Source organism: Stigmatopora argus, chromosome 3, assembly GCF_051989625.1.
Source record: "Stigmatopora argus isolate UIUO_Sarg chromosome 3, RoL_Sarg_1.0, whole genome shotgun sequence".
Taxonomy (NCBI): domain Eukaryota; kingdom Metazoa; phylum Chordata; class Actinopteri; order Syngnathiformes; family Syngnathidae; genus Stigmatopora; species Stigmatopora argus.
The window spans coordinates 18,574,902-18,602,560 of NC_135389.1; the positions used below are offsets into that span (position 1 = coordinate 18,574,902).

At 41.2% G+C, this 27,659-nt stretch overlaps 1 protein-coding gene across 2 annotated transcripts; it reads right to left on the reverse strand.

Annotated features, from left to right (window-relative positions):
- Window positions 1-390: 390 nt before the first annotated feature.
- On the reverse strand, window positions 391-27,171 carry LOC144070885 (protein MTSS 2-like). 2 transcript variants are annotated; one of them, XM_077595396.1, is made up of 15 exons: window positions 26,646-27,171; window positions 21,938-21,999; window positions 21,787-21,860; window positions 9,707-9,791; window positions 9,503-9,594; window positions 8,230-8,304; window positions 6,638-6,795; window positions 5,705-5,812; window positions 5,495-5,592; window positions 5,289-5,421; window positions 4,050-4,124; window positions 3,723-3,878; window positions 2,708-2,860; window positions 2,472-2,637; window positions 391-1,465 (listed from the first exon to the last, which is right to left on the reverse strand). In XM_077595396.1, the coding sequence occupies exons 1-15, from the start codon at window positions 26,712-26,714 to the stop codon at window positions 801-803; spliced, it is 2,169 nt and encodes a 722-aa protein (XP_077451522.1). In that variant the 5' UTR covers window positions 26,715-27,171; the 3' UTR covers window positions 391-800. The 2 variants fall into 2 exon arrangements, with proteins under 2 accessions (XP_077451522.1, XP_077451523.1); XM_077595397.1 differs by lacking the exons at window positions 3,723-3,878; window positions 4,050-4,124 and having other exon boundaries at window positions 26,646-27,169.
- Window positions 27,172-27,659: the final 488 nt, after the last annotated feature.

Genomic DNA, 27,659 nt, shown 5'->3' on the forward strand with positions numbered 1-27,659 from the left:
AGAAAAAAAGCCTTACTATACTATGTCGTTTTTTAAGAAAAAAAAGCCTATGTCGTTTTTTAAGAAAAAAAGCCCTACTATACTATGTCGTTTTTTAAGAACAAAAGCCTTACTATACTGTCGTTTTTTAAGAAAAAAAAGCCTTACTATACTATGTCGTTTTTTAAGAAAAAAAAGCCTATGTCGTTTTTTAAGAAAAAAAGCCCTACTATACTATGTCGTTTTTTAAAAGAAAAAAAGCCTTACTATACTGTCGTTTTTTTAAGAAAAAAAGCCTTACTATTCACTGCCGTTTTTTAAGAAAAGGTCGAGGAAACGATTGATTTTTGCTCCTTTGTGGAAGTTTTGAATAGATTTGGGCGTTTGCTGTCAAAGACAATAATCAAGCAGTTGGCAGTAAAAAGCTGCTTTAATTGCAGGATATATCGACAGTGCAGGACAGTGATAAAAACACTGCCATATTGCTCGTATTAGACATAAATCACCCAACTGCTGCTCTGCGTATGAAACAACTGTAATAATGGCGCTTGTAGAGTAAAGATGGGAAACAGCACACGCACAGAAACTTGCGGAGCATCGCACCGCCACGACGGGAGAAAAATGAGGCAACATTCGTCATAAAAGCGGGCTGTCGTGCGCTTATTTGAAGGTTCCTGTCACCAAAAAAAGAGGGAAAAAAGAAGGACACAATGGACACACACGACAAAGCAAACCCCCCAAAAAATACGCTAGCGTGAAACAAAAAAAGCACGACGAGAAATGACGCTTGTGGAGCCGTTGCCGCCATTTCCACTCTTCGGCTACCGCAGAATTCTCGGGGCCGACCGGTCGTCAGTGACCGTCTTGCGGAGCTTGACGCCCCGACGAATGGTCACCAGCATGTTCGTGCTTTCTTGGGGTTCCGGGGACGCCCGGCGTGGCGCCGGATCCCTCGAAGGCGAGCCAGGGAAAGGGAACTGACCCTCGCCGAGGGCCCGGGCGCTCGCCGCCAGCTCGCCGATCTTCTCCACCAGGCTGTGGCGGTTAGCGGCGAGCGTCGGATCCTCTTCGGAAGCGCCTCGGTTCCACGCCGCGTCAGGGGGGCTCCTTTGCCGAGGGGACGACCCGGCGCGGTCGCCGGCCAATGGGTCGTCCGGGTAGAAAAACTCCTCGTTGCCGTCGTCTGGGGTTCGGACCGGCACGACGGGAGGGCGGATGGGGATCGGGCCCGAGGCGGATGGAGCGCGCCGCGCCCCGGTCTTGGAGGACGGTGTGCGGCGAATGGTGGCGGTGCCGGGGGCCGCGGGGGTCCCGTCGGAAGAGCCCTTGCTCCCCGGGAGGCCCGCCGTGCTGGCCGGCCTTTTGGTTTGGATCATGCGGCGGTAGTTTTGGGCGAGGTTGCTGTGGCGTGGGACGGTGGACCACTTGTCAAAGTCGCTTTGGGCTTCGGCGTCACCGTTTAGAGAGTAGCACTCGTAATCCGACCCTGCGGACAGAAAGTCATTCGTTTAAAATTTCTATTTGGAACAACACGAAAACCACTTTTACTGTAAACACGGGAAACTGAAGAGATATTCTGAGTAAATATACGTAAAATGACATTCCGCTTAGATCAAGGGTGTCAGACTCGGGTTGGTTCGCGGGCCCCATTAACGTCAACTCGATTTAATGTGGGCCGGACCATTTTACTTATATATTTTTTATAACTGGATTAAAAGCCTTGAATATTCTAAAACAATGTTTATTTTAGCTTTTTTTAAATATATTTTTAGATTTTAATAAAATTATTTTTGAACAAAAAACAGAAAAAATGGATTAAAAAATTACAATTATTGATTTAAAAGGGGGAAAACCAGGAAATTTATTATACATCTATACTCTTCATTTTAATTTGATCCTACAACAGAAAGTTGGCACTCATGATTTACTTTCTCGGGCCACACAAAATGATGCGCCGGGCCAAATTTGGCCCCCGAGCCGCCACTTTGACACCTGTGGCTTAGATAGACTCAAAAGAGCGAAATTGGCGAAAATGACTTTGGGTCTAATAATTAGCAAATTGAAGTCATATTGCGAGTAAATAGCCACAAAATGACCAGGTTGAAATCACTATTACATATTTGTACTTGATGCGACTGACCCTTGGACTGAACACTTATTCATTAATTATTATTTATTATCTTTTCATTTTCTTTGTTGTTATTTGTGCACTTCCCTACTTATGTTGTGCGCTACTTATTTAGTGATTATTTATTTGCCTGTGTTTTTGTTTTTGTTGTTTGTGCATTTTGTGGTGAAACTTTAAATCTCATTATACTACTTGTAAAATGACAATAAAAGCATTCAGTTCAATTCAATTCAAAACAAACAAAAAAAAACGCCAATCTCAACGCAGCATAAGTCGGACTGACAGCCGTTAGCCTTAAGTTATTACGAGTTTTCTTTTTCTTTTTTTTATACGCTGCTCACTAGGGTTACTGGATGGCTTTTACCTTGGGAGGGGATGGTGTCCTCCGAGCAGGAGGGGGTGTTGGTCTGGCTGCTGTAGCCGCTGGAATACTGCAGAGAGTCTCGGCTGCTCTTCTGCTGCTCCATGCTGAGCCCTCGGGTCAGGACCATGGCCAGCGTACTGGCCGCTGGGGACAGAGGCTCCCCGTGCTGAGGAATAAGCATTTGGTCAAATCCCACAAGCCAACCGCCAACGCCACGCCCTTTTTATTGGTCTTACCTTAGCCGTGAGAACTCCCGAGTTCATTCTGGCATCAGGGTATGCCTTGGGACTGGGCGGAGCTTCCGCGTCCCTCATTTTTTCCGGCGACTCTCTCCGCCGTTGCAAAGTGCTGGCCAAGGATGGCTCGCACTGGCTCGCTTTGGCCCACTCCTGAAGTGGTGGCAATGAGCACAAGTAGCGTCCCGCCATCTTTCAATTCAGCTCTCATCTTTTACTCTCTCGCTTGTGTGCTAAGGTGTTTTTTTGTTTTTAGCATGTTAGCATACAAGTCCTGTATTCCTCCTTGTTTCTTTAGTGTAAGTATAAGTATTTACATTTTGGGGTATCCATTTATCGCCGCCAACGGCTTAAAATACATTATAAAAGCCGATGGTTTTTTTTACCTGATTCCCATTGTCTATTTAACAAGTCAAAATGAAAGAATTTGGCCATTGCATCCTTTGACTGTCTTTACCGTGGAACCGTAATTTCCGGACTATAAGTCGCACCAGCCGAAGAATGCACAATGAAAAGGGAAAAGATTAAAAAGTCCCACCCGAGTATAAGTTGCATTTTGGGGGGCTGTTTTTTTTTAAATTTATCAGAAACAAAAAAAAAAACATATGTCAAATTTATAAGAGAAAAAATAAAAATAATAAACCCAGTTTTGGGATAACTTTGGCCTACAAAGACAACAAGCTGTTGGCAATTACTAGAGGTAAAAAAACAAAAACTCCCAAATAGGTGCGACTTATAGTCCAGAAAATACGCGAATGAAATGATACATTTCTCTATTGTGTGTTCAATAACGAATAACCGTCCATTCACCAAGCTTCTGATTTGGCTCATGAATCCGCGCCGACATTAAATGATGTCGCCAATTTTTTTTAAATATCAAATAATATCCATATAAATATAGAAAACAAGAAGGAAACGGAAGTTGATGACCAATAGAAAGGCGACACAAGAAGCAAAGAAGCGAGAGAGAAGGACAGAAAGAACCCAAAAGTCAAAAGTGCAAATGAAAACAAACCTTCCAGCTAGGAGCTTTTGATGTGGGTGAGGGGGTGCTGGATCCGGGGGAGCGGTTAAATGTGGGGGAGGCGGGAAGTATGACAGACAGAGGCCTGATGGCGCCAGTGTGAGAGAAAGCGGGGCGGAAGGTGCCGAAGGACGAGCATGAGCCAAACTGCAGAATCAATGACACAAAGGCCCCAGTCAGAGTGCTTCACGTCCACAAATTGTCCAAATTGGAGCTCCAGCCGCCTCCCTAGGCTCCGGCCGGCTAAGGCTAAGGCGGGCTATTGAAAAGACTGCGCGCATAATGGGAGAGAGCGGCCGGTGGGTGAGCGCGACTAACCGCTGTGGGGGAGTTGCACTCGCTGACAGAGCGGCAGCTTTCGGAAGCCTCGGACGAGGCCGAGCTGGTGGATTTCTGGGAAGGAAGATGGAGGGAGGGAAGACAAATATGGAGGTGGAGGAGAGCCAAAAGGACACGTCGGTGAGGGATGGAGAGATGGCTAAGAGTCTTACTTTTCAGACAGAATTCGCTTTGTAAAGTCAAGTTTAACGTTGGGATTCCATACCTGTCAATTTATACGTTTTCCAGTATTTTTTCTCATTTCAAATTATGTAACAACTATCGTACAGGATTTTTTAAAGTATGTTTTTTTTTTAAAACTGATCTCGTATCGCCCATTTTGGCTCTAATCCGGATCGTCTCGGGCACTGCTAGCATCGGCGACTGCTACATGCTACACGCGTATTCCCCTTCCACATGTCCGCTTTTTCGCTATATAAATATGGTACACGGTCGATTGGTCGCCGGTCTTTTGGTCGCCGATCTTTTGGTCGCCGATCTTTTGGTCGCCCGGAAGGTAAGTGATAATTACCATTTAAATCGTTGCTCAAATTCCCTAAACACAAACTGCAAATTACTATTTAGTCATACTTAATGCCCTAGTAATTATTAGGCTAAAGAAAAGCTCCAAATTTCCCGGACTTTTATTGTTTTTTGTAGAACTTGTTAAGACCCTGACGGACGTAACTTATTAAAGGGACAACGCATGTACATACAAACTTATACACTCACACGTCGGCTCAGTGAAACTGCTCATGGCCATTGTTGGCTTTTATTGATGCGTAGACCGTGTTGTTTTACCTTGTTTTGTCGCCGGTCTTTTGTTCGTCGGTCTTTTGGTCGTCGGTCTTTTGGTCGCCCGTTGTCGCAGTCGGGGCGACCAAAAGACTGGCGACCAAAAGACGGCGACCAAAAGACTGGCGACCAATCGACCGCACACGATAAATATAGCACGTCAGCAAGCAATGTATTAAGACATTCAAGCTGACAGCGTTATACAGCGACATCTACAGAATCTTGAATTTAGTGCATACTGATTGGGTACCCCGTCCACTACGGAGAAAATTGTATACTTTTAATTGCGCCCTATGTGAGTAAATATGTGCTGCGTTGCATTTTTTTACGTTTTTTTTTTAATCGCTTGATAAGGGGAATTGCAATCATTAATAAGGGGAGAAATTGGCCGAGGTTGACAGGTATGGGATTCTATCGTGCTAGTGGGCGGGCAAGGATTTCTACCTGGCTGGTGATGTCCGATGGCATGGGAGAAGGAGGCTTGGAGTGGGTGTTGGCGTCCTGGGAGACGAAGCCCGAGTCATGGGAGGAGACACTGCTGAGCCGATGCGCCCCCGCCGACGGCATCTGGAGGAGACTGTTTGCGCGATAGCTTTTAGCAAGAGTTTTCACTAATTTGGATATTTTTGTTTGTTTGTATGGATTTTCACCTGCACGTGCTGCTCTTTCTCGAGGTAATGCTGCTGGGGGAGGAAGGAGGGGTTTGGTAGGACCAGGTAAAGTCCGAGCCTTTGAGGTCCCGGATCACCTGCGGGAGCACAAAACAGTACGGCACTCAGCGTCCAATCCATTTTCGCTCGGAACATAGCGTTCTTTTTTTATTACTATTATTTGTTATTGTCATTTCTTCAATGTGATACCTGCTCACTGGCTGGAGGAAGTTTGTGCGGGTCTTCCGTCAGCAACGTGAGGTCATCGGCAATGGCTTGTAAGTGTGTTGTTTCTCCCAACATAGCAATCTCAAGATTCTGACAAATCAAATACACCTTATGAATAATAACTTACATTTACTACTATATTGGCAAGGTTGGAAAATTACACCAACATGTACAATAATACCTCATTTATCACGATTAATAGGTTCCAAGATCTGAAAAAACGCGATGTTGCGACAGTGTTTTTACGGTGTGTACTAAATATTATTTTGATTTTGAAAACTGTCTCTGTACAATTTTTTAACCCACCCATTACAGTACAGTCACGATTCCATTTCTGTCAACTTATACGTTTTTCCCATATTTTATACATTTTTGTATACGCTATATAACAACTTTTGTACGGAAAAATTATTTTTTTAGAGTACGTTTTTTGTAAAAAAATAAAAAAACTTTCTAATTTTACCCATTTTAGACGAAAACGTCATCGTCAACTGCTAATATTGTCATCAATGTTATATTTAAGCATGATGTGCGCATTCCCTTTTCATAGGTCTGCCTCTCCCATATATGAATATAGCACATCAGCAAGCAATGTACTTAACAGTCAAGATGTCAGCGTCAAACAGCAACAGAATCTTGAATTCAGTGCGCTCTATGTGAGTAAATATTTGCCACATTGCATTTGTACGGTAGCTTAATAGCTTAATATTTTCCAATTGCAATCATTAATAATGGGAGCAATTGGCCGAGGTTGACAGCTATGCTATTCCTGCGCTAACTACAACAATGATTAAGAAATAAAATTGAACTTTAAATAAAAATTGTACTGTAGTGTGTTATGATGATGTTCTTAATCCAGTGTAATTCACCAAATCCCCACACAAATATTCCAACATTCTAGCTACTGTTCCTCACCACAACAGGCTGGAGCAAGTTAATGAAGGCACAATAGCGCCCCCTCTCTTCCAGAAGAGCTCTGCGCACGGCTTGCTTCTCCGTCTCCTCCATGAGCAAATATAAGTCGCTCACATCCTGCATGGCGCTGTCCAACTGCGGTCGCAAATTACCCCGCCCTGACCATGAAAAGCAGTAAAAAAAAAAGGAAGGATGATTAGAAAATGTAACGAGAAAGCGGATGTTTATGTGGTGGCTTCACGTCCGCGTCAATGGGAGGACAATGAAGCATGTCAGAGAGAATGGCGGGATGCGGCGTTAACTGGTAATGACTGGGAAAGCCTGGAATGGATTTGATCACAAATGTCTTCGTCAAGGGCGCGGTAAAAGACACACTTGCACGGCGATAGACGACCAGAAAATAGAGATTTATAACAAGCTTCATGTTTTTCCACTGCTTTAGAAACTAAATTCTATTCCTCAAAAAAAAAACATCACATCGTCTAAGCGACAGGTGTCAAAGGGGCGGCCTGTGGGTCAGATCTGGCCCACTACATCATTTGGAGCGGTCCACAAAAGTATGTTTTATGATCAAATTTAAATGAAGATTTTATTATTTATATATATATATATATATATATATATGTATATTTAATCTTCATTTAAATTTGATCATAAAACATATATTCACTTTTGTGTATATATATATATGTATATATATATATAATCTTCATTTAAATTTGATCATAAAACATATATTCACTTTTGTGTGTATATATATGTGTATATATGTGTATATATGTATATATATATATATATGTATATATATATACATGTATATATATATGTATATATGTATATATATATGCATTTATATATGTATATATGTTTATATATATAATCTTCATTTCAATTTGATCATAAAACATTATTTACTTTTTTGTGTGTGCGTGTGTGCGTGTGCGCGTGTGTGTGTGTAGAGAATATTAACATGTTTCCCCTTTTTACAATGTAATTTAAACTCATTCATTTTTCATACTGCCTATCCTCACAAGGGTTGCAGGGGTGCTGGAGCCTATTCCAGCCAACTATGGGCACCAGGCAGGGAACAACCAGGATTGGTGGTTAGCCAATTGAAGGGCACAAGGAGACAAAGGAAAACTAGTCACACTCATAGCTAGTGACAATTTAGAGTAATCAATGAGCTTTATTTAGCATGCATGTTTTTAAATGACGTTTCACTGCCAACCCTTCCCACTGCAAATGGATTGGACGCCTATCGCCGTCAGTGTGGGTGAATGAAACAGGACACAATGAATGTTCTAACGCCAACGCCTTGAAGAACAAGCGCATGCAGACATACCGAGAAGCTCTAAAGTCGAGGAGAAAAAGCCACAACAACGTCAAGGAGAGAAAAAAAAACAAGCAACGTTAGCGTTAAATCAAAACATACTGGGTTTGTTTTGTATTATTTTTCCTTCATATAATATTTGATCATAAAATAGGGTCATTCCTTTGGAATCACCCTGTTTATGTCATCTTGCCAGCTGATGCAACGCCTGAAACTACCAACAGGGGGCGCTAGTTCAACTCAATTCAAGCTGGTTTCTCACCTTTTCTAGCCTTTTTCTGGAGTTTGATGGTATCCAATGACTTCCGCTTGATTTCTTGCCGGGACCTTTTGTACTCTGTTGGAATACAAGAGGAGAAATGTCTAACACAGGTGTCAAAGTGGCGGCCCGGGGGCCAAATCTGGCCCACTGCATCATTTTGTGTGGCCCGGGAAAGTAAATGATGAGTGCCGACTTTCAATTTTAGGATCAAATTAAAATGAAGAGTATATTAAATTTCCTGATTTTTCCTCTTTTAAATCAATAATTGTAATTTTTTAATCGATTTTTTCTGTGTTTTAGTTCAAAAATAATTTTGTAAAATCTAAAAAAAAATTTTTTTTAAAGCTAAAATAAACATTCTTTTAGATCCATAAAAAAACTGAATATTCAGGGCTTTTAATCCAGTTTTTTTAATCAATTTATTTAAAAAAAATCTAAATATTATATCTAAAATGGTCCGGCCCACGTTGAATTTAAATCAAGTTGACGTTAAAGCGGCCCGCGAACCAACCCGAGTCTATCACCCTTGGTCTAATACCGTAATTACTCGAATATAACGCGCACTCGAAAATAACACGCAGGTAATTTTGGGCCAAAAAAATCTGGAAAAACGCAGTACTCGAATATAGTGCGCACCTAAAATTTCCCGCTGACGAAAATCAGAAATCTTACCTTTTTTTCTTCGTTTCACGATTGTTTTGTTCAAACAAATTTATTCATTAGAATCCTTCAAATGAAGAGTTCCTCTCTCTCTTTGTCTGTCCTCTCATACATCTCTTCGTTGAGAATCCTATCAACGTCCACGCTTCCTTCATCCACTTCCTCTTCCTCCCACAACACATCATCCGATTGGCTTTACGAGATGACGTAAAATCCGTGCGTCAAAGTGAGTTTGACAATGCTTTTTTTGATCGAAAATTTGTAATTTATTTTAGTTATTGATTAAAACACTGAACTGAGAGAGGGTGAACTGAGACGAGTACGAGGCTAGAGGGGGGCAGTGGTGGTCTCGGCTTTCCGATTTTCGATCGGCTTTAGATGACGTAAAATCCGTGCGTCGGCTTTAGGAGATGACGTAAAATCCGTGCGTCAAAGTGAGTTTGACAATGCTTTTTCCGATCGAAAATTTGTAATTTATTTTAGTTATTGATTATAACACGCACCCCCAACTATTGGAATTAATTATATAGCAAAAATCTGCATGTTATATTCGAGTAATTACGGTATATTTGTGATTATAGTTTTAATTAGGATGGCTTTCGGCGGGATTGACCTTTGGCGTGGTCCTTGTCCAGCTGATTGGCCGTCTTCTTCCATTCCTCCATTCGGTCCTGCAGCGGCGTGACCAGGCCTTCCGCCAGAGCGCTGCGAAAACGAAGCACGGGTCGTAGCAAATGGCTTTAGCGGCTCCGAGACCAAGGTTGGTCGAGCCGGATCGGAACAGAACAGAAGCCGGAGGTTAGACCACCACGCTTACTTTGTAAAGTGGCGTAGTTTGGTCTCGATGCTGCGGTGGCGCATGCACATCCTGGTCAGAGCTGAGCCGATATCTCTGGTGGCGCCTGCAAAAAAAAAAGAAAAATTCCATCATTGAAACCAAACCTATCCATCAATGTTTTTTTGAAGGATGAAGATAACTAAAAATGTAAGAAAAATGTAGACATAAAAGATAACCCATCTTTAAAACTCATTTAAAAGGGAAGCGATAAGAATATGGAATAACTTTGGAAAAATAAAATAAACATGTCCACAAAAGATGAATATGACATTTTTAAATTTCATTTAAACAAGTAAACAATTTAAACAACACATTACTTTACAATCATAAAATGAATGTATGCAGAAAAGCCCACATATTTTTTTAGTATTCATTTGAAAAGTAACCAATACAAGAGAACTAGAATTTATATTTTTCCTTTTTTGTCATGTTATTCAAATATATCTATATGTTTATATGAATCAAATACTTTTTGAAAGAAAAGTATGTTTAGTGATTTTGGCCATTTCTAAACGAGCAACACATGCATGTTTTTTTTTAAATTTGCAATAGCTTTTTAATCATTACAGTATGTATATATTATATTTAATAATGAATATGAATTTAAATGAAATAAAGTGAGCATTCAATATTCTCACATTATTGATTTTTTTTTAAATAAATCAAATATTATCAGGAAAAAAATACAAAAATCTACCATTTATCACGTTTAACTATATTTTAAATAAAAATCCAAAAGGACAATTTACAATGAATCACCACCTCCCGAAATGTATTTCCATCCAACAATTCCCCATAAAATAATATTGCATTAATTTCTCAATCACATGAACGCTAAAGCCAACCAATATATATTACGACTATATAAAAAGCACTACTTTGAACATAAAAATGTGCGCTTTTGAGATGTTTTTGGGAGTGTCAAACGCAAACATTATGAAAAAATGAGAGGAAGACGCTTCCCCGCGAATGGCAGCCGTCACATATTTTGAGCAGTACTTTTCCTCTCTGCTCAAGTGTAATTAAACTGTCTTAATCTCTAAAGCTCAGACATGCCGACAGCATCTCAGCGACCACACCATTCATCCTCTGGTAATCTGGGCCACAGATTGCCAATCTGTCATTTTTCCTCCAATTTGAAAATACCTATTCCCACATTACAATAATAAAAAACCCAAAGGGGAAGCTAAAAAAAAAAACAATTCTCTCTATAAGTAATTTTTTATGAGTCTAAGGCACCCTCCCACAAATGAGTTTATCGTTAGTAGACGTCCGATCCATTTGAACTAGGTGAGTAACAACAAATGAACATTTCCTGCCACTCTCCCTCTTTAAATGGATTGGACGCCTACTCAGTCAGATTAACTCATTCGTGTAGTTTGAACTTTATCCTTAGGAGGATTGGACGCCGACTGGCCACAGTTCTTGGCCCGGAGGAAAAAGGAGGAAACCTGTAAGGGGATATCCCTCCATTCTTCCTGGCCCGCTCTGCCTTTCCGGTTCTTTCTGTTTGCTAAACACTATTCAAGTGGGCGGGGCATTAGCGTCCATGCCCCGCCAAGATAAATGTCATGGAACCAAATCAACAGGAAGTGAGGAAAAACGCCCCAAAATCAAGAGGAAGCGACCTGAGGTCAATACAATGAAGGAAATAATAGCATAACGATAAAGGAAATCAATAACTGTCGTCTTAGTTCCGTGGATTCACAGTTCTGAAATTTCTATGTGGAGTTTGCATGTTTTCCCTTGGCCTGTGTGGGTTTTCTCCGGGTACTCTGGTTTCCTCCGGGTACTCTGGTTTCCTCCCACATGCCAAACACGTGCATGCCAGGCTAATTGTATCTAGGTATGAGTGTAAATGCTTGCCGTTTGTGTATTTTTGCCCTGCGATTGGCTGGTCACCAATCCAACCTGTCGGCTGGGATAGGCTCCAGCACGTGTGCGGTCGATTGGTCGCCGGTCTTTTGGTCGCCGTCTTTTGGTCGCCGGTCTAGTCCACTAGTAGACGTCTGATATACACAAATGCTGTGTGAAATTAAACTGCCCAAAGGGATAAAACAAGAGAACTTTCTAAATCAAATTTCCCCAAAATGCCCAAAACATACATAAAGAACTGTGTATTGATACTTTTACAATACAATACTATTACCAATCGTATGTGGTCGATTGGTCGCCGGTCTTTTGGTCGCGGTCTTTTGGTCGCGGTCTTTTGGTCGCGGTCTTTTGGTCGCGGTCTTTTGGTCGCCCCGACCGCGACAACGGGCGACCAAAAGACCGGCGACCAAAAGACCGGCGACCAAAAGACCGACGACCACAAGACCGGCGACCAAACAAGGTAAAACTACACGGTCTACACATCAATAAAAGCCAACAATGGCCATGAGTAGTTTCACTGAGCCAACGTGTGAGTGTATAAGAGTTTGTATGTACATGCGTTGTCCCTTTAAGAAGCTACGTCATTCAGGGTCTTAACAAGTTCTCCAACAAAACACAATAAAAGTAAGGGAAATTTGGAGCTTTTCTTTAGCCTAATAATTACTAGGGCATTAAGTATGACTAAATAGTAATTCGCAGTTTGTATTTAGGGAATTTGAGCAACGATTTAAAATGGTATCAATAACCTTCCGGGCGACCAAAAGACCGGCGACCAATCGACTGTGTACCGCTCCAGCACCCCCCGCGATGAAAAATGAATGAATGACTTTTTTGCGCTCTTTTGGCTCCAAGTTGTCTAATCGATTGAATTCAGTAGTAGAAGTACTCCCTCGCCCCCTCGTGATAGGGGCCCCTTAAAATCTCACGATAGGTCGCAGAGCGACCGTAACGGGAGCGGTTTTACGGCGAGGGATTAACAGAGCGTTGCCATTTTCTATTTAAAGATTTGACGAGCCGTTAGCAGCTGCACCTGCGCACGGCTACTTCCTTTCCCCCCTCGAGCCGGCCGGCCGACTCTTCCGCTCCCTCCCCGAAGAGAATCAAGTGACAGCAACATCCTGGGGAGGTGCAGACGCTTCCTGGCCCGACCCCGAGACCCCCCTCTCGGCCTCGGGCCTTCGCCGGATGGAGGCACGGGACAAGTATGAGTCACTGTCACGCGCCAGGAAACTGTGGCAAACGTGCGGGTGAAGTGATCTTTGGGCTAGGCGGTGCTAGGCGTCCAATCCATTTACACTGGGGGAAACTGGGCAAAATGGATTGTACGTCTCGTGCTGTCAATAGTAGCTAATGAGTCTGCTATGAGGACTGAAACTATAAAGATGAAGTTTTTGGTAGTTTTGACAAAGGGGGTTTTGAAGTTTACGTTTTTGTAGTTTAGTATTTTCTGGGATTTTTTGCAGTTTTGATGTTTTGGCAGGATTTTTTTTTTCATATTTTCACGGTTTAATGTTATTTTTTTGTATTTTTCAGTTTTTGTGTTTTCTGTTTTTCGGGGTTGTTTTTTGCAATTTTTGCTATTTTATTTTTCCAATTCGTCAGTTTTTATAGTTTTTAATATATTTTGGTGGGATTTGTTTGAAGGTCTAATAATGGATGTTTTTGTCATTTTTTTTGCATTTCTACATTTTTTGCGGTTGTCTGTTTTGCGTATTTTTTATGCTGTTTTTAAAGGACCCTTAATAAAAATGTATCCCTCCATTTTAGTGTTTGTTTTCTTTTCCTTTTTTTGGCATTTATCGATTTTCAATATTTTGGTTGATTTTCTCTCAATAATTTTAGGGGATTTGTGGGTCATTTCCTGAACATTTGGGGGCATATTTGGGGTGAAATCTCAAAAGAGCCTACACAACATGATTTTTTGGCACATTTGAGTGTCGATAAATGCTGCCAAATGGCGTCAGCCGAGGGGGAAAAAAATCCAACTATTACATGTTAATCTGTTGGTAAAATAGGAAGACAGTCGAATGTGTTTTACTTGGTTTTCTTGGCGGAAGTCGTTGGACGGCGGAAAAACCTGGGAAAGCTATTACGTCCAAGATTCTGGCTCCAACACCCCCACGTGACGGGATCAAGTCAAACTCAGCCATGTCATTTATCTCAGCTTGAACAACATCCGCAAGTGACTCAGCAGTTCCTTCGCTCAAAATCCAAATTTCCATCGGCTTTTCTCCGCTTCTTTTTGAACGGACCGCTATCGCTCGAGTTGAAAACCGCGGTGGGAAATTGCAAAGAAGAGAGGTCCAGCTGAGTGTGGTCTAAATACGGAGTTCTGATTTTGATCATCTTCCCTAATTCCTGCAGGAAGGGGGGGATGGGGGGCTCCTGTCGTGGTATATAGCGGTCCCGGGCTCCCCTGCCAAGAAGCCAGAAGCGACTGATGTCTTCAATACGAGAACTTTACGCAACCCTCTCTCTTGGATTTCTTCGGACTACCGATTTGGATCGAGAATCGCAATCGACCTGTCGCAAACGCCGTCCCAAAACGACGAGCGACCAATCGTACGTCCTAGCAAGCGTTGGCAATTTGGTGTCTTTCTCACATATTTCATAGAAAATGGGCATATTTTCAAGTGTTCAACCAAAACTAGGGAGCAATTAGCCTAGCATGCATGTTTTGGGGATGTGAGTACCAGGGGAAAACCCACAGATGTGAGTACCCGGGGAAAACCCACGGAGAACATGCAAACTCCACATAGGAAGGTTGGAAGCCACTGGGGATTGAAGCCTCGATCTCAAAAACTGTGAGGCGGAGGGTGTCAGACTCGGGTTCGTTCGCCGGCCGCGTCAACGTCAACTCCATTTCATGTGGGCCGGACCATTTTAGATATAATATTTAGATTTTTTTTATAAATGGATTAAAAGAACTGGATTAAAATCCCTGAATATTCATTTTTTATAGATCTAAAACAATGTTTATTTTAGCTTTTTTTAAATATATTTTTAGATTTTACAAAATGATTTTTAAACTAAAAACACAGAAAAAATGGATTAAAAAATTACAACTATTGATTTAAAAGGGGGAAAATCAGGAAATTTAATATACATATATACTACTATTGACAGCACGAGACGTACAATCCATTTTGCCCAGTTTCCCTAGTGTAAATGGATTGGGCGCCTAGCACCGCCTAGCCCATGTGGCGGGCCAGATTTGGCCCCCGGGCCACCACTTTGACACCTGTGGGCTAAAGAATTCGGACTTTTGCAAGTAACATGCGTCTCTACTTTTTTAATTTGATCCTAAAACAGAAAGTCAGCGCTCATGATTTACTTTCCCGGGCCACACAAAATAATGCAGCGGGCCAGATTTGCCCCCCAGGCCGCCACTTTGACACCTGTGTGCTAAAGAATTCAGACTTTTGCAAGTAACATGCGTCTCTACTTATGAACAAAAATTCAAGTTACAAAACCAATTGATTTCCTGAGTCGAGGAACCACTGGATGTAGTTAAGTCCTTTTATTGTCCCGCCATTTGAAGAAGAGAAGGGCCGCAATTATGCGCTAAATTTACTGCATTTGCGCCACTTCCTGGCATCTGTCTTCTCTTAGCACCGGCGTCATTAGCCCAAAGCGAGGAAAGCACCTCGGCCGCGATTGTTTTGGTCCGCACACGAGGGAGGAGTCCCAGACACTCGTCCTTTTGTCGAGCGCGCACGGCCATTGGCGGCTCCGGCGCGCTGGCTTATGTGGCGTGACGGCGTTCTGGAGAACATTACGCGCAGAAGCCGTGTTTTGGAGGTGGAACATAAACCTTTCTAAAAATAAAGTAGGCTCTTTGTCCGAATGTGTTTTTCATTGGGGTTGAAAAGGGGGGCGCTATAAATCTAAGGCATAGCGTAGCCACGCGGGAATGTCCACGCGTTAGCCTGAGATATTTACATCTTATGCAGGGAAAGAATTTGTCTTGAATGGCACCTTTGAACTCATGGCCGCTAGACGTGTTTCATTGCTAAAGTTTTAAAACATTTATATTCAGTGTAATAATAACAAACTATCTCTAATTCATTTGATCATGGGCTGCCGCCCTCCCACCACAAACGGATCGGACGTCTATTACTGATAAACACATTAACATTCAGTTCATAATGTCCGCTAAAGTCACTCACCGCTATTGATTTTATCTTATCAGAAACTAACATACATTAACGTAACAATAGTAAAATGGGAGGAAAAGGCCAAATAGGCACCAAAAACGGATTTCAATGGTCAGACAGGGAAATATAAAAAGCTTTCAAAGCCGCAAAGGATGAAAAAAGTCTGACTTTTAATACGGCACTTGATAAAACAAGAGTTAAATTCACCCCAAATGACCAAAAACAACTAAACAACTGACCCCACATGTCAAAACAATATGTCTACAAGTGACAAACTCATTTCAAGTGGTTAAATTTCCTTTTTAAAAAACCACATGGTTAGCCTAGCGTTACCTCCCATATGTTTTCTACACACGACCGCCATTTTTGGACACGTTTCAATTAGCGAGAGGTCAAAGGGCGGCGAGCATAAGACTAATGTTCCGTCAGAGCCTCGTTGGGGTGGGGGTGGCGGTGGCGGTGGGATTTCCACGGCTCTTGCTATCCAGGCCCGCCATAGGCGTTCCGCTAATCCTCTTAGCCCAACTTTACAACACACCGACTCAGACCGGCCTCCCGACTTGCACAAAATTCCCACCAGGCGATTGTGACCCTCGCCGAATTGCCCTTCCCGAACGGTCGCGGCCCTCGCCGAATCGCCATTCGCGGCCACGCTTTCCCACGCATTGCGCGCCATTGCAAAGCGCGAATCGAGCCAAGGCGCGCTAGTAGATCAGTGTGTCAGGGAAGTATTAATCTGCTGGTACGCCGGGCTTCTCCGGCCCGGCAGATGGGACGCATATCCCTCATCGCCATCTGGACGGGCGAATGACGACGTCGTGGGGAGCCAGATCAGCGGATTACGCGGAAATGCTACGGCGGCGAGCTACGTTTCGTGTTAAACGATGAAAGCGTGCGCGGGGACGGAGATTGACGTCCGTCGTGTCGGAGTTGATGGCGGCTATTGTCGCGTAAGCGTCGCAGCTGGATAGCAAAAGCCGTGTTCGATGTGGCCCGATGATTTGGAAGGATTTAGGCCAGGGGTGTCAAAGGTGTGGCCCGTGGGCCGGAAGTGGCCTGGCGGGGATCCCATTCGGCCCGGCGGGATTAAATACTTTCATTTTTTTTGGACAAGGGCGCCGCAAAACCGGAAAGTCAAAGAAAACAATGATTAAACTATAGTCAAATTAATTAAATGAAAATACATATTGACTTTTGGGAGAATCGAACCTTGGTCAACAAAGTCTCTCACTGATTCAGTGCGAATAAAGAATGAATTTAGTCATAAGAAGGAGATTGTGACCTTTACGATGGAAAGTCAACGTGAGTTCAAAAGGAGGAACAGGCAAAAGGCTAGAATAATAATTGAAGAGAAAACACATTTGCGGGCTACGCATAGTTTTCATTCTGAGGCCAAATACCAAACTAAGAAGACAAAACAGCAGACTTGAGGCGAACACTGTGTTCTGGAAAATTTGCGCATGAAAAGTGAGCCGGGAGTGAAAAGGCTGGAAGGAAAGAAAACAGTATTATGCATGCTTTTGCTTATTATGTAAGACAAATTTTTTTCCAGCTGGGAATTTCTCATAATTGTTTTGTGACTACATTTTTGTGCCTCGAGCTGTGTATTTGCCATCGTAATTGTATGGACATTATTTTGACTGGGAACTAACAGAGGAATCAATAAGGAATAAAAAATATTTCATTTTTCATATTTTCTCAAATAAGTTTGTCTTTAATTTTCATATTTTCTTTATTTTGTAATAACTTTCTAGATGTGTTCTTTGTTTTTTAATGTCTTTGACTTTGATTTTCATTTGAATGGATCTTTTTTATGAGGTTTATAATTACTATTGTTACTATTACAATGCTATATAATATATTATGAGGTTAACTTTGAATTTTTTTTTTAATTTTTTTTTTTTAATTTTTACATTTATTTTGTAATGACTTTCCAGATATATATTCTTTGTATTTTAATCTCTTTGACTTTGATTTTCATTTGAATGGATCTTTTTTATGAGGTTTATAATTATTATTATTATTACTATTACAATGCTATATAATATATTATGATGTTGAATTTTTTTTTTTAAATAAAATAAAATTTTCATCTATTTCTTCAATCCCCATTTTTATTTTTTTTATTTCAAAAAGGGACTTTTTTCAATTCAGGATTCACCTATTTTAAAAAGCATTTTGCTATTTAATTTTCTATAGTAGTTTTTTTTTCATGTACTTTTGTATCACCCCAATCCTTGTATACTTAAATATTAAATATTAATCCAGACGACGGGGTTATAAAAAGGGCTCAAAATGCTCACCGCAGAAAGCTATTGTAAAATGGCACGTCCCCAAAAGTTGGCTTTAAATTGAAATCCAATTGAAGACACTGTCTTGACCCCACCTTTAAAAATAGCCCTGCCTTGAGGCAAGTTTAAGGGACCCCGCTGCGATTTGTCTGAAGACGGATCCACCGGCCATCATCCCACTTCCCCCCCCGAGAGTTCCTAAAACACACGACATGACGCGTCGACCATAAATGGACTCCGCGGGCGAAAGGAAGCGGCGACTGTGGCCATTTCACACATCTGCGCGCATGCTAAATAAGGTCGCTACCGCTAGTGAAAACGCCACGAGTCAACGGGGGAAAATCCTAAAATCCTGTTTCATCAACTTTTCTCCCTTTTTGGACTGCAATAGGGAAACTCTGTTGAAATCCAGACAATCATGTTAAAGGCACTGTGGGTGAAAGGATTCCAAACTGTTGTAACAATCAACGGGGAGCCACACGTGTAACTTCCAAATGTTAAAATATGCCATACGCCAAAGAAAATAGTTGCTTTTCTCAAGGGTTTTCAAATATGTTTGTTGTAGGAGTTGCTATTGTTTTGTTTTCTTGCGTTCAGCTTGATGTTAATAGAACAAAAATACTGTATAAGGAGTCAACTTTGATATTGAATAGAATATAAAAGTGCTAAACAGAATTGGTACTTGTATTGGTAATAGTATTGTATTATAAAATTATCAATACACCGTTTTTTATGTATGTTTTGGGCATTTGGGGGAAATTTGATTTTGAAGTTCTCTTATTTTATCCCAGTTTAATTTCACACAGCATTTGTTTATATCAGACGTCTACTAGTGGTAAAACCTTTGAAAACACAATCCATATGATTGGACATCTATCCCTCTTTTTTAACAATTCCTAGTTGTTCCAGTCAAAATCATGCATCAGGGAACGCCCACTTTTTTTCATCGATTCTGGTTGTGATGTCACAACCAGAATTGATGATCGTGTCTTACTTTTTAGTGCAGCGCTAGCTAGTACATGTCGGCAGAATGACACGTGACAACAAGAGAATAGCACATCTAATGCTAGCATGCTAGCTAACCGACTACAAAAACCCTATTCACATTGTGGAAGAGGTTCGTAAAGAGACAGAGTCCCATTTTCAGACCTTAGATCAGGGGTGTCAAACTCGGGTTGGTTCGCGGGCCGCATTAATGTCAACTCCATTTCATGTGGGCCGGACCATTTTAGATATCATATTTAGATCTTTTTTAATTGGATTAAAAGAACTGGATCAAAATCCCTGAATAGTCAGTTTTTATAGATCTAAAGCAATGTTTATTAGAGCTTTTTTTTCTTAATGGAAAATTTCTTTTAATCATGTTTTTCATTTCAAATGGAAACAAAATATATTTTTTAAGAATGTTCGATATTAAAGTGGAAAACGGAAAATATCTATATATTTATTTTTAGATCTTACAAAATGCGCTTTGAACTAAAAACACAAAATAAATCAAATTCGATTGAAAATATTGCAATGATTCATTTTAAAAAGAGGAAATCAGGAAATATAATGTACATCGATCATCATTTGAATTTGATCCTAAAACAGAAAGTCGGCACTCATGATTTACTTTCTCGGGCCGCACAAAATGATGCGGCGGGCCAGATTTGGGCCCCCGGGCCGCCACTTTGACACCTGTACCTTAGATGGTAAAGCAATCTTCTATGGAGCCGTGCATAGAACTAAAAAATGAACTCAAAATGAGCAAAACTGTTACTATAATGTGCTCTAGAACGATAATATACACCAGAAAAGCATGCAATACCTTCCTTTTAAACTCCAGTTCCGTCTAACTTTTCTCTGGCAAAGGTCACAAAGATTTACAGTGTAAATCGAAGCGCGCTGGCTGTTTGGAAGATTGATAGCGTCAGGCCTATATAGAAAGTTATTGCAGCTTTTTCTGCCCTGAAACGAGAGCTTTGGGGGATCACCCAATCCCACGCTCAGAGGCCGCCAGGACCTCTGATCACTTTCCTCAGAGAACATTTTTCTGGACTTCAAAGCCCGGCTCGGCCCCGTTGATCCCGCTCGGCGGCAAATCCAAATGGCCGACAAAGCTTCAAAAAGCTGACGCCATTCCTGATGACATCTCGACTACAAGCAGGGGTGCGAAAGGTGAATTCGACTCGTTCCCATTCTGATGTCAGTACATGGTAGGGTCGTTCAATAAAGGGCTGAGAATAAAAAAAACGACTATTTTCTCAACTTTTCCATTTTAAAGCCCGTCTACAAACACTAAGATCCCGACTGGCTTTCAACAACCCCCATGCTCTTAAGACATGGAGAGTTCAGGGCCACTGGGAGAAGTGACAATCCAAGCTTATTGTTTCTTCGCTCCTAATGAGGTCTGCCGACCTGCTTTGTCAGCCAGCTCGCGGCAGACGAGCCACACACGCAGCTGATTGACACAGATTTTTTTTTTGGTCGATCGTCGAGAGCAATATGTAGGTCAAAACCCTGTGTGGAAATTCTGAATGCAACCGTGGATGCTTATATAAGCGCAACAGCTGGGACGGGGATATCTGACCTTTTCAGGTCACATGCTTTTATACAGCCTATCGCACCACATCGTTGGATTGCTGCCACGACTTTACGTGGAAACTCTCATTTTTGCGTCTTTGATTGACGGGAGATTTTGGAGGGAAGTGCACTTCCCAAAAGTAGTCATCATTTTTACACGAGTAGATTTGGGAAGAAGTAACAGTACTCTTAATTCTTCTACATGGTCATTTTTTCTCTTTATTCGACATATTAAATTTTATTTTATTTTATTTGGCTCTAGCAGCTTTACTAATAAGATGTCCCAACAATTTTTTAATGACCGTATTTTCACGACTATGAGGCGCACATAAAAGTCTTAAATTTTCGCCAAAATAGACAGGGCGCCTTATAATCCAGTGCGCTTTATATATGGACCAATACTAAAATTGTTATCACTATAAAATAAAATAAACCAGTCGATAGGGTACACAGACTCTACTATTTTCCTGCTGGGATATGTAGTAGTACTTTTGTAAATACACCCAATGGATTGTGGCCTGTATACATCAACATCAACACAGCATGACGAAGCATGGAAAGCACCGTTGGAAAAGTTACGCTAGCTACCAGATAGCTACTATTTGCGAATGGATTGTGGCCGCCTGGACGAACGTATAAAACTCAGCATTTTCGATGACTCATTTGGATAATTGTTCAATTCGGACACAGAAAATTAGGACTTTGATTGATTTGTGGGTGATGATGACGTGAGTAAGTTGTAAAATGGCTAAATAAAGTACAACCGAACTCAGTTTTGCTTGCGTTGCCTTTTTAAAAACGTTTTTTTAGCGTGTGGGTGTAGCGTGCAAGAACTATATATCCCAGCAGTCACTGCGCACCGGAAACTGGGGCTGCTTCCGGTAGCCAGCGCTATTGCAGTTAGATATTCATATATAATATATATGCGTCTAAAAAAATGGTGCGCCCTTTGTGTGTTTAAAATACAGAAATAGTAATCGTTACTGACACTGCGGCTAAAAATACGATGTGCCATATAGTCGTGAAAATACGGTAATAATGAACTGCTTCACGTCGCTTGTTGTGATATTATCGTTTTCATTTCAAGGTAGATGTTTCATTTCTGTTGACTTTTCGAATCGGAATTTAATGATGTGATGTCATTTTCTCCGAGTGGATTAAACGGTCTTACCTCTTGAGTTGGTCGCCATGTCCGCCACTTTCTGAAAAGCATCTAAAAAGGCCACGGCCGCCAGAATTGTGGTCCTGCATAAGCAAGTGTTTTTTACATGAAAACAGCGGTGGGAAAAAATTGGAAATCTTCCCCAAACAGCATTGCTCACCTGAGTTGAGAATGCAGTTTTGTGGCCTTGGCACTGAAATCTTCCCAGACAGGGTAAGAGCTCTGATAAGGGTCAGAAAAAAAACAAAAAAATCAGGCACTAATATTCTTAAACGGCTCCCAAGTCTGTATGTTTGTAAAAAACTGATATAACAGCATAACTCTTATGTTGACTGTTTGATAAGGTTAGAAGGAAATCTTTCTAAAAGCAATCTAGCAGCTAATTGTGTTCAATTATCATCTGTTAGTAAACTCTTGGCCAAAAATATTTCCCATCTATACGCAAGCTAGTGAAGTTGTTGTTGTCTACTCAGAAGGTGATTGATTATGCTATTTAGATGCTATTTAGATGCTATTTAGATGCTAACCGCTAACGTGAATGCAGTAATCCCTCAAATATCGCGGTTAATGTGGACCAAACATGGCCGCGATAATTAAAAAAAACGCACAGTAGGGTCACTCCCTATTAAAAAATGTAAAAAATATTTTTATTTATTTTTTAGTCCTAGTAGCAAGAGTGGCTTCTGGTTACGAGTTTCAGGGTGGATTTTCACATTTTTATGAACTTTAAAAAAATATTAAAAAATAATATGGATGTTGTGAACACGCGAAGGTTAAACCGCGAAATGGCGAGGGATTACTGTATTTGCTAATGTTTTCCCCTACCATTAACCGCTCATGCTCAAGATCAATACATGTTTGCTAGTTAGCCTGTTAGCCATGGGAGGTTGGCAGCTAAAGAACGAACGTTGCCACCCACCCAGTTCAAACAGATGGGATGTCTACTGGCGATAAACTCATTTAGGGTGTTTAAAATGTGCCTACCAATAGCTGGCGGTGCAAAAAAAGAGTTAAACATCCTCTCCTGTTTTTTATTGCAAGTTAAATGGATGTTATTTACTGGAAGTCGGATACACACAAGCACTCTGGTCATTATATGACAAATACGGCATTTTTTAAAAACAATCTGGAGTGAATTTAGTTCAGGTTAATCAGTCGATGCCTTGAGCAAGAAGAACAGAAGCTCACCATGAAACACATTCAAGCCAGGGAAAGAGCGAAAGATCTATTTTGGAGAGTGCCACAACATTTAATGATAGCCATTACAGGAAATACTTGACTTTTAACTCATTAAGCGCCATTGCCAGCAATAGACCTTCATTTTGACTGGAAGCGCTGCGGCAAAACGATTATTTAGGGGATTATTCGACTAATCAGGTCACATGAATCACGTTATAGTACTCAGGGGTTTACGTTTTGGCTAGAAATGAGGAGTAAAAAGCATGCGCTGAGATTAGGGATGTCCCGATTTCTGTACGCGAGTTCGATTCAGAGTCATGTGATTTTCAAGATCTGCCGATACACACCTGGGAAATGTCCTTATTGGGAAAATAAGTGTGTAAAAATGTGAAATAGTTTCATACACAGACAGTCATTCTTGTATGATGCTATCTTAGCATTAGCTTCATTCGAAAACTAGTAAATAAGTACATTACATACAATAACGGATGAGGAAATGCATTTACTTTTTGGGGGAATTTGTAACTTGGATCTTTTTCGTATCTCAAGTCACTCATTTGCATATAAAACACTTTCATAATCTAACCTGAAAATTTCATAAGTAGAGGTATAACTGTATTTTACTTTTCAAAATTTCGTAAGTAGAGGTGTAACTGTATTTTACAGCTTTTTTTCCCCTTAAAATTTAAAACCAAAAACATTTTAATACCCAATCTTTTTCACCCGTTTCCGTTACTGTATACAAACTCCATTGAATTTATATATGGAGTTTCCACTGCTCATATTATAAGCAAGGCTCGAATTGTTATGATTTTTCTTTTTTTATACGAGACACAATTGTACACAATTGAGATCACCACAGGAAACTGTGGGTCGTTGCAACCCCCGCAAAGCTGGCCGCCCGGCTTGTGTTAAGCAGTCAGGCGGCAGCAATGGGGTCAGATCTCTGTCTAGGACAGTGGACACAAATTGTGCCGACTCGGGGCTTTTCAATACAATTCTTTCCCCTGAGCCCAGGCACAAAAGTAAAGGCCCCAAACTAAAAGCGGCGCCCAATCGCCGAGAGCTCCCGTTTGGTAGAAGCTAATGCTTTCCCCATTAGGGATGACCCCGATCGGAAATCGGAAATCATTTTCAGGGGATCGTGTCGAAAATATTTTGTATTCAATGTATTGGTTTACATTTTCAGGTATTAACTTATTGGCTGCCATTGACAGTGATAGACCTCCAATCCAATTGACTGGGAGGGCAGGCAGAAATCGTATGATCCTCCCCCAGTCTAACTTGATTAGACGCTTCTTGCCGTCAATGGCAGTGAAATATGATCACATGCTATGGCACTTAAGGAGTTAAATAATAGAATGAAAACGAATAGACATACAGAATGTTTTATTATTTTTCTATATGTATTCAAATTGACACTGTAAATAAATCGAAAACTAAATGTCCAGCAAATCACAACTATTTTTTTTGTTGTTGTTGATATCACGCTTTTATATGATTATGTTTTTATAGCTCTATATATATAGATATATTACTTTTTAACCTTACTATATCAGCAGATTCGCAAAACCAGGCAATTCAGAATTCACATGCAAAAATATGTCGGAACGAAGCATTTCTTGACATAAACACAAAAAAGTGATTTACCATTTACTAGTCATATTTTAGTATTTGGCATTATTTTTAACAGGAGCGTCGGATCTGTCCGGGCAAAACTGAGAAAAATCAGTTTGGATCGGAAGTCAACATGGCGGAGGCTCCTAAAATAATCGTCCCAAAGGATATCAATCAATAACAAATGGGCTTGACACGCTAGCTATGGGCTTGACACGCTAGCTAGCGATGAAGACTTATTTGGAAGGGGCATCTCTGAAGCCCAATGAACATGTTCACACTTTCCATCTGTTGTCCCCAATAAGCAAAGACCACCCGGGTTCCACTTCCTCCACTTGAAACCCCCCACCATGGCAGACAACAAACACATGCTTCAAACCGGGGCGCCGAAAACATTTGGTGCTTTAAAATGAGCAAAAAAACAAAATGGGTGCATGTCAAATCAATTACCCCAGGGAGCACTTTAGATGATATTTCAAGCGGGGCTTTTGTGGAGATGGTTATGTTTCTGAAAGCTCCGCAGATGAGATTTTAATCTAGTGAAAATGTACAAGCTGGGATAAAAGAGGACAAGAACATTTTGGGGCATCAGATTTAATAATACGGGGGAACAGCATTTTGATTGAGTTGACGTCTGACAGCCATTTTTTACTCGTTTTTTTTTAATGTGAGGAATCCAAATCATAGTTTTTCTCTATTAAATAACGCTTTTCGACTTTTTTCCTAAATAGAAAACATATGAAATATATTGTGCTTAAGTCTTTTACTGTCATTGTTGATGTTTCAATAGGGTTTTTGTTAATTTAGCACTGATGGCTATTTTTGACTAGTTTTTTTTCCAAAAGTAATTGAATGTTTTCTCTAGTGAATTAAGTTTTGTTTATTTATAGGAGCCCTATTTCGTAAATAAAAAGGAAAAATACTGTACTAAACTCATTTATTGTCATTGTTGATGGTTCAGCACTATTGACGGCAGTTGACATCCAATCCAATAGAAAGGCAGCGATTGTTTGGTCGCTTCAGGCCAAATTGGTTTTGACGTCTATCGCCGTCAATGGCAGCCAATGAATCAACATACGGAGGTTATGTATTAGGTCTATTTCTATGTTTGTGTTCAAGATAGATTTATTAAAAAATGCATGTTTGTAATATGAAACAGTAGACATGATTACATTTGGGGGTAATAAGGTCAAAGGTCACGGAGGGCCTAAATGAATTTTACGGTAATTTGACAAGAGATTAGCCGATTTAAATTTAATTTACAGGTGGTATGAGGACAAGAGAAAGGGCAATGACATTTTGGGGCATGAGGTCAGACAAAACTCACAAAAATGGTGATGCTTTGAATTTGCCGGCTTAGGCAGATGTTGCTCTCCTATTGCTTCTTTGGTTTAGGAAATAAGGTTAGAGATTTTAAAACAGTGGGAAAGTTGTGGTTTCTTTTAATTTTAGTGTTTTAGGTTGTTGACGTGATGGAAAGCACAGTGAATTAAAAGAAAAATTGTATACCAAAAAAAGTATTGTCATGTGTTTAATGCAAAAAGTTTATTTTTAAGATTAGCTGTGGTTCATAGTTTATGCATGCGGTCACCATGTTGATAAACTTTCCGGAAAAAATAACGTTCATGCCCAAGGAAAATAAATGACAGAATTGTAAAATCAACATGCCAGTTTAAACATAATTACGTAATAAAAAAACTCTACCATCAGCAACATTTTAGTTTGAATGCAAGTTATTTTAAGTTTTCTATACTTTTCATCGTTATTAAACACAAGTGTCTAGCCATTGAAATAAAGGTGCTTTTTTATATATAAAAATGGGGATTAAAACGAGTTTGCAATGGAGATTTTTTGGAAAAAACGTCCTGGCGTGAAACCTGCTGCACACTGTGCAAATAAGACAAAGAGAAACATGTTTGATGTCCCAGTTTGTCCTGTTTGCAGTGGCAAAGTGGCCAAGTGGAGAAGTGGAGTGGGGGTGTTGTTTTGTGAGGAGCTACTACACAAAGGCCGTAAAATCATTTTTACATTTTAATTCGAAAGTGTGCAGTCCGTCACAACAAGAGCCTTACCTTCATTTCGTTGATAATCGCCTGGAAGAGTCCACCCAGGGCGCCGCACTCCTTCTCCACAGACTCCATGATATTTCAATGAACAGCGACCTTCTACACGTCAGACATCCGCGCTTGGTTGCCCTCACTCGGGCCAAAGAGAGGAAGGACGTCGCTACCCCCCGGCCGGCCGGCCGGAGCAGACAAAACGCGAGTGTTCCGCACGATGGCACCGGGGTAGAGAGCGAGGAGAGCGGGCGAAGGTCCGCTAAGAGCCCCGGGTGAGTGCGGGAGTACGGGAGGGAGTGGAAATAAAGATCGGTGGCCGCTTGACGCGGGTTCGAGAGGCGCCGTTCGTTGTTCGCCGGAGCGACAGCAGATGTCGAGGGGTAACCAGATCCATGGGAATGGAAGGAAAGAGGGCGGGGCTACATGGGGACGAGGGCGGGGCGACAGCGAGACGAGGGCACGCCTCTTCTCCTCCCCCACTCGCCGATGCACAGAAAAAGTGAAGCCGCGTTCCTATTGGGTCGTCTTAACGAGATGTTAAATCGGATTTGGTTTTGGGGGGTTAGTATAACGCAGGGGTGGGCAAAGCAGTCCTCGAGGGCCGCTGTTGGTGCAGGTTTTTGTTCCAACCGATCCGGCACAGTCACTTTGACCAATGAGATTTCTGCAGAAAACAAGAAGCACCTGACGGCAATCCACTGATTGCACTTGTAGGACGCCAGATTGGTGAATAGTTTGCCCACCCCTGCTATAACGCATCTTAACCCCCAATGAATGCTCATTCACCCTCATCGGTTATTACGACAATATTGTTTCATATTTTAACATTCTGTGTTTCTGGGAGGCCCTCATTAGAAAATGATCTATAAAATGTGTGCCATATTTTCATTTTTTTAAATTTAATATAATCATAGGACCGGTGGATGAGTGGTTAGCACGTCAGCTTCACATTGGGGGAGTTTGCATGTTCTCCCCGGGCCTATGTGGGTTTTCTCCGGGTACTCAAGTTTCCTCACCCCCCCCAAA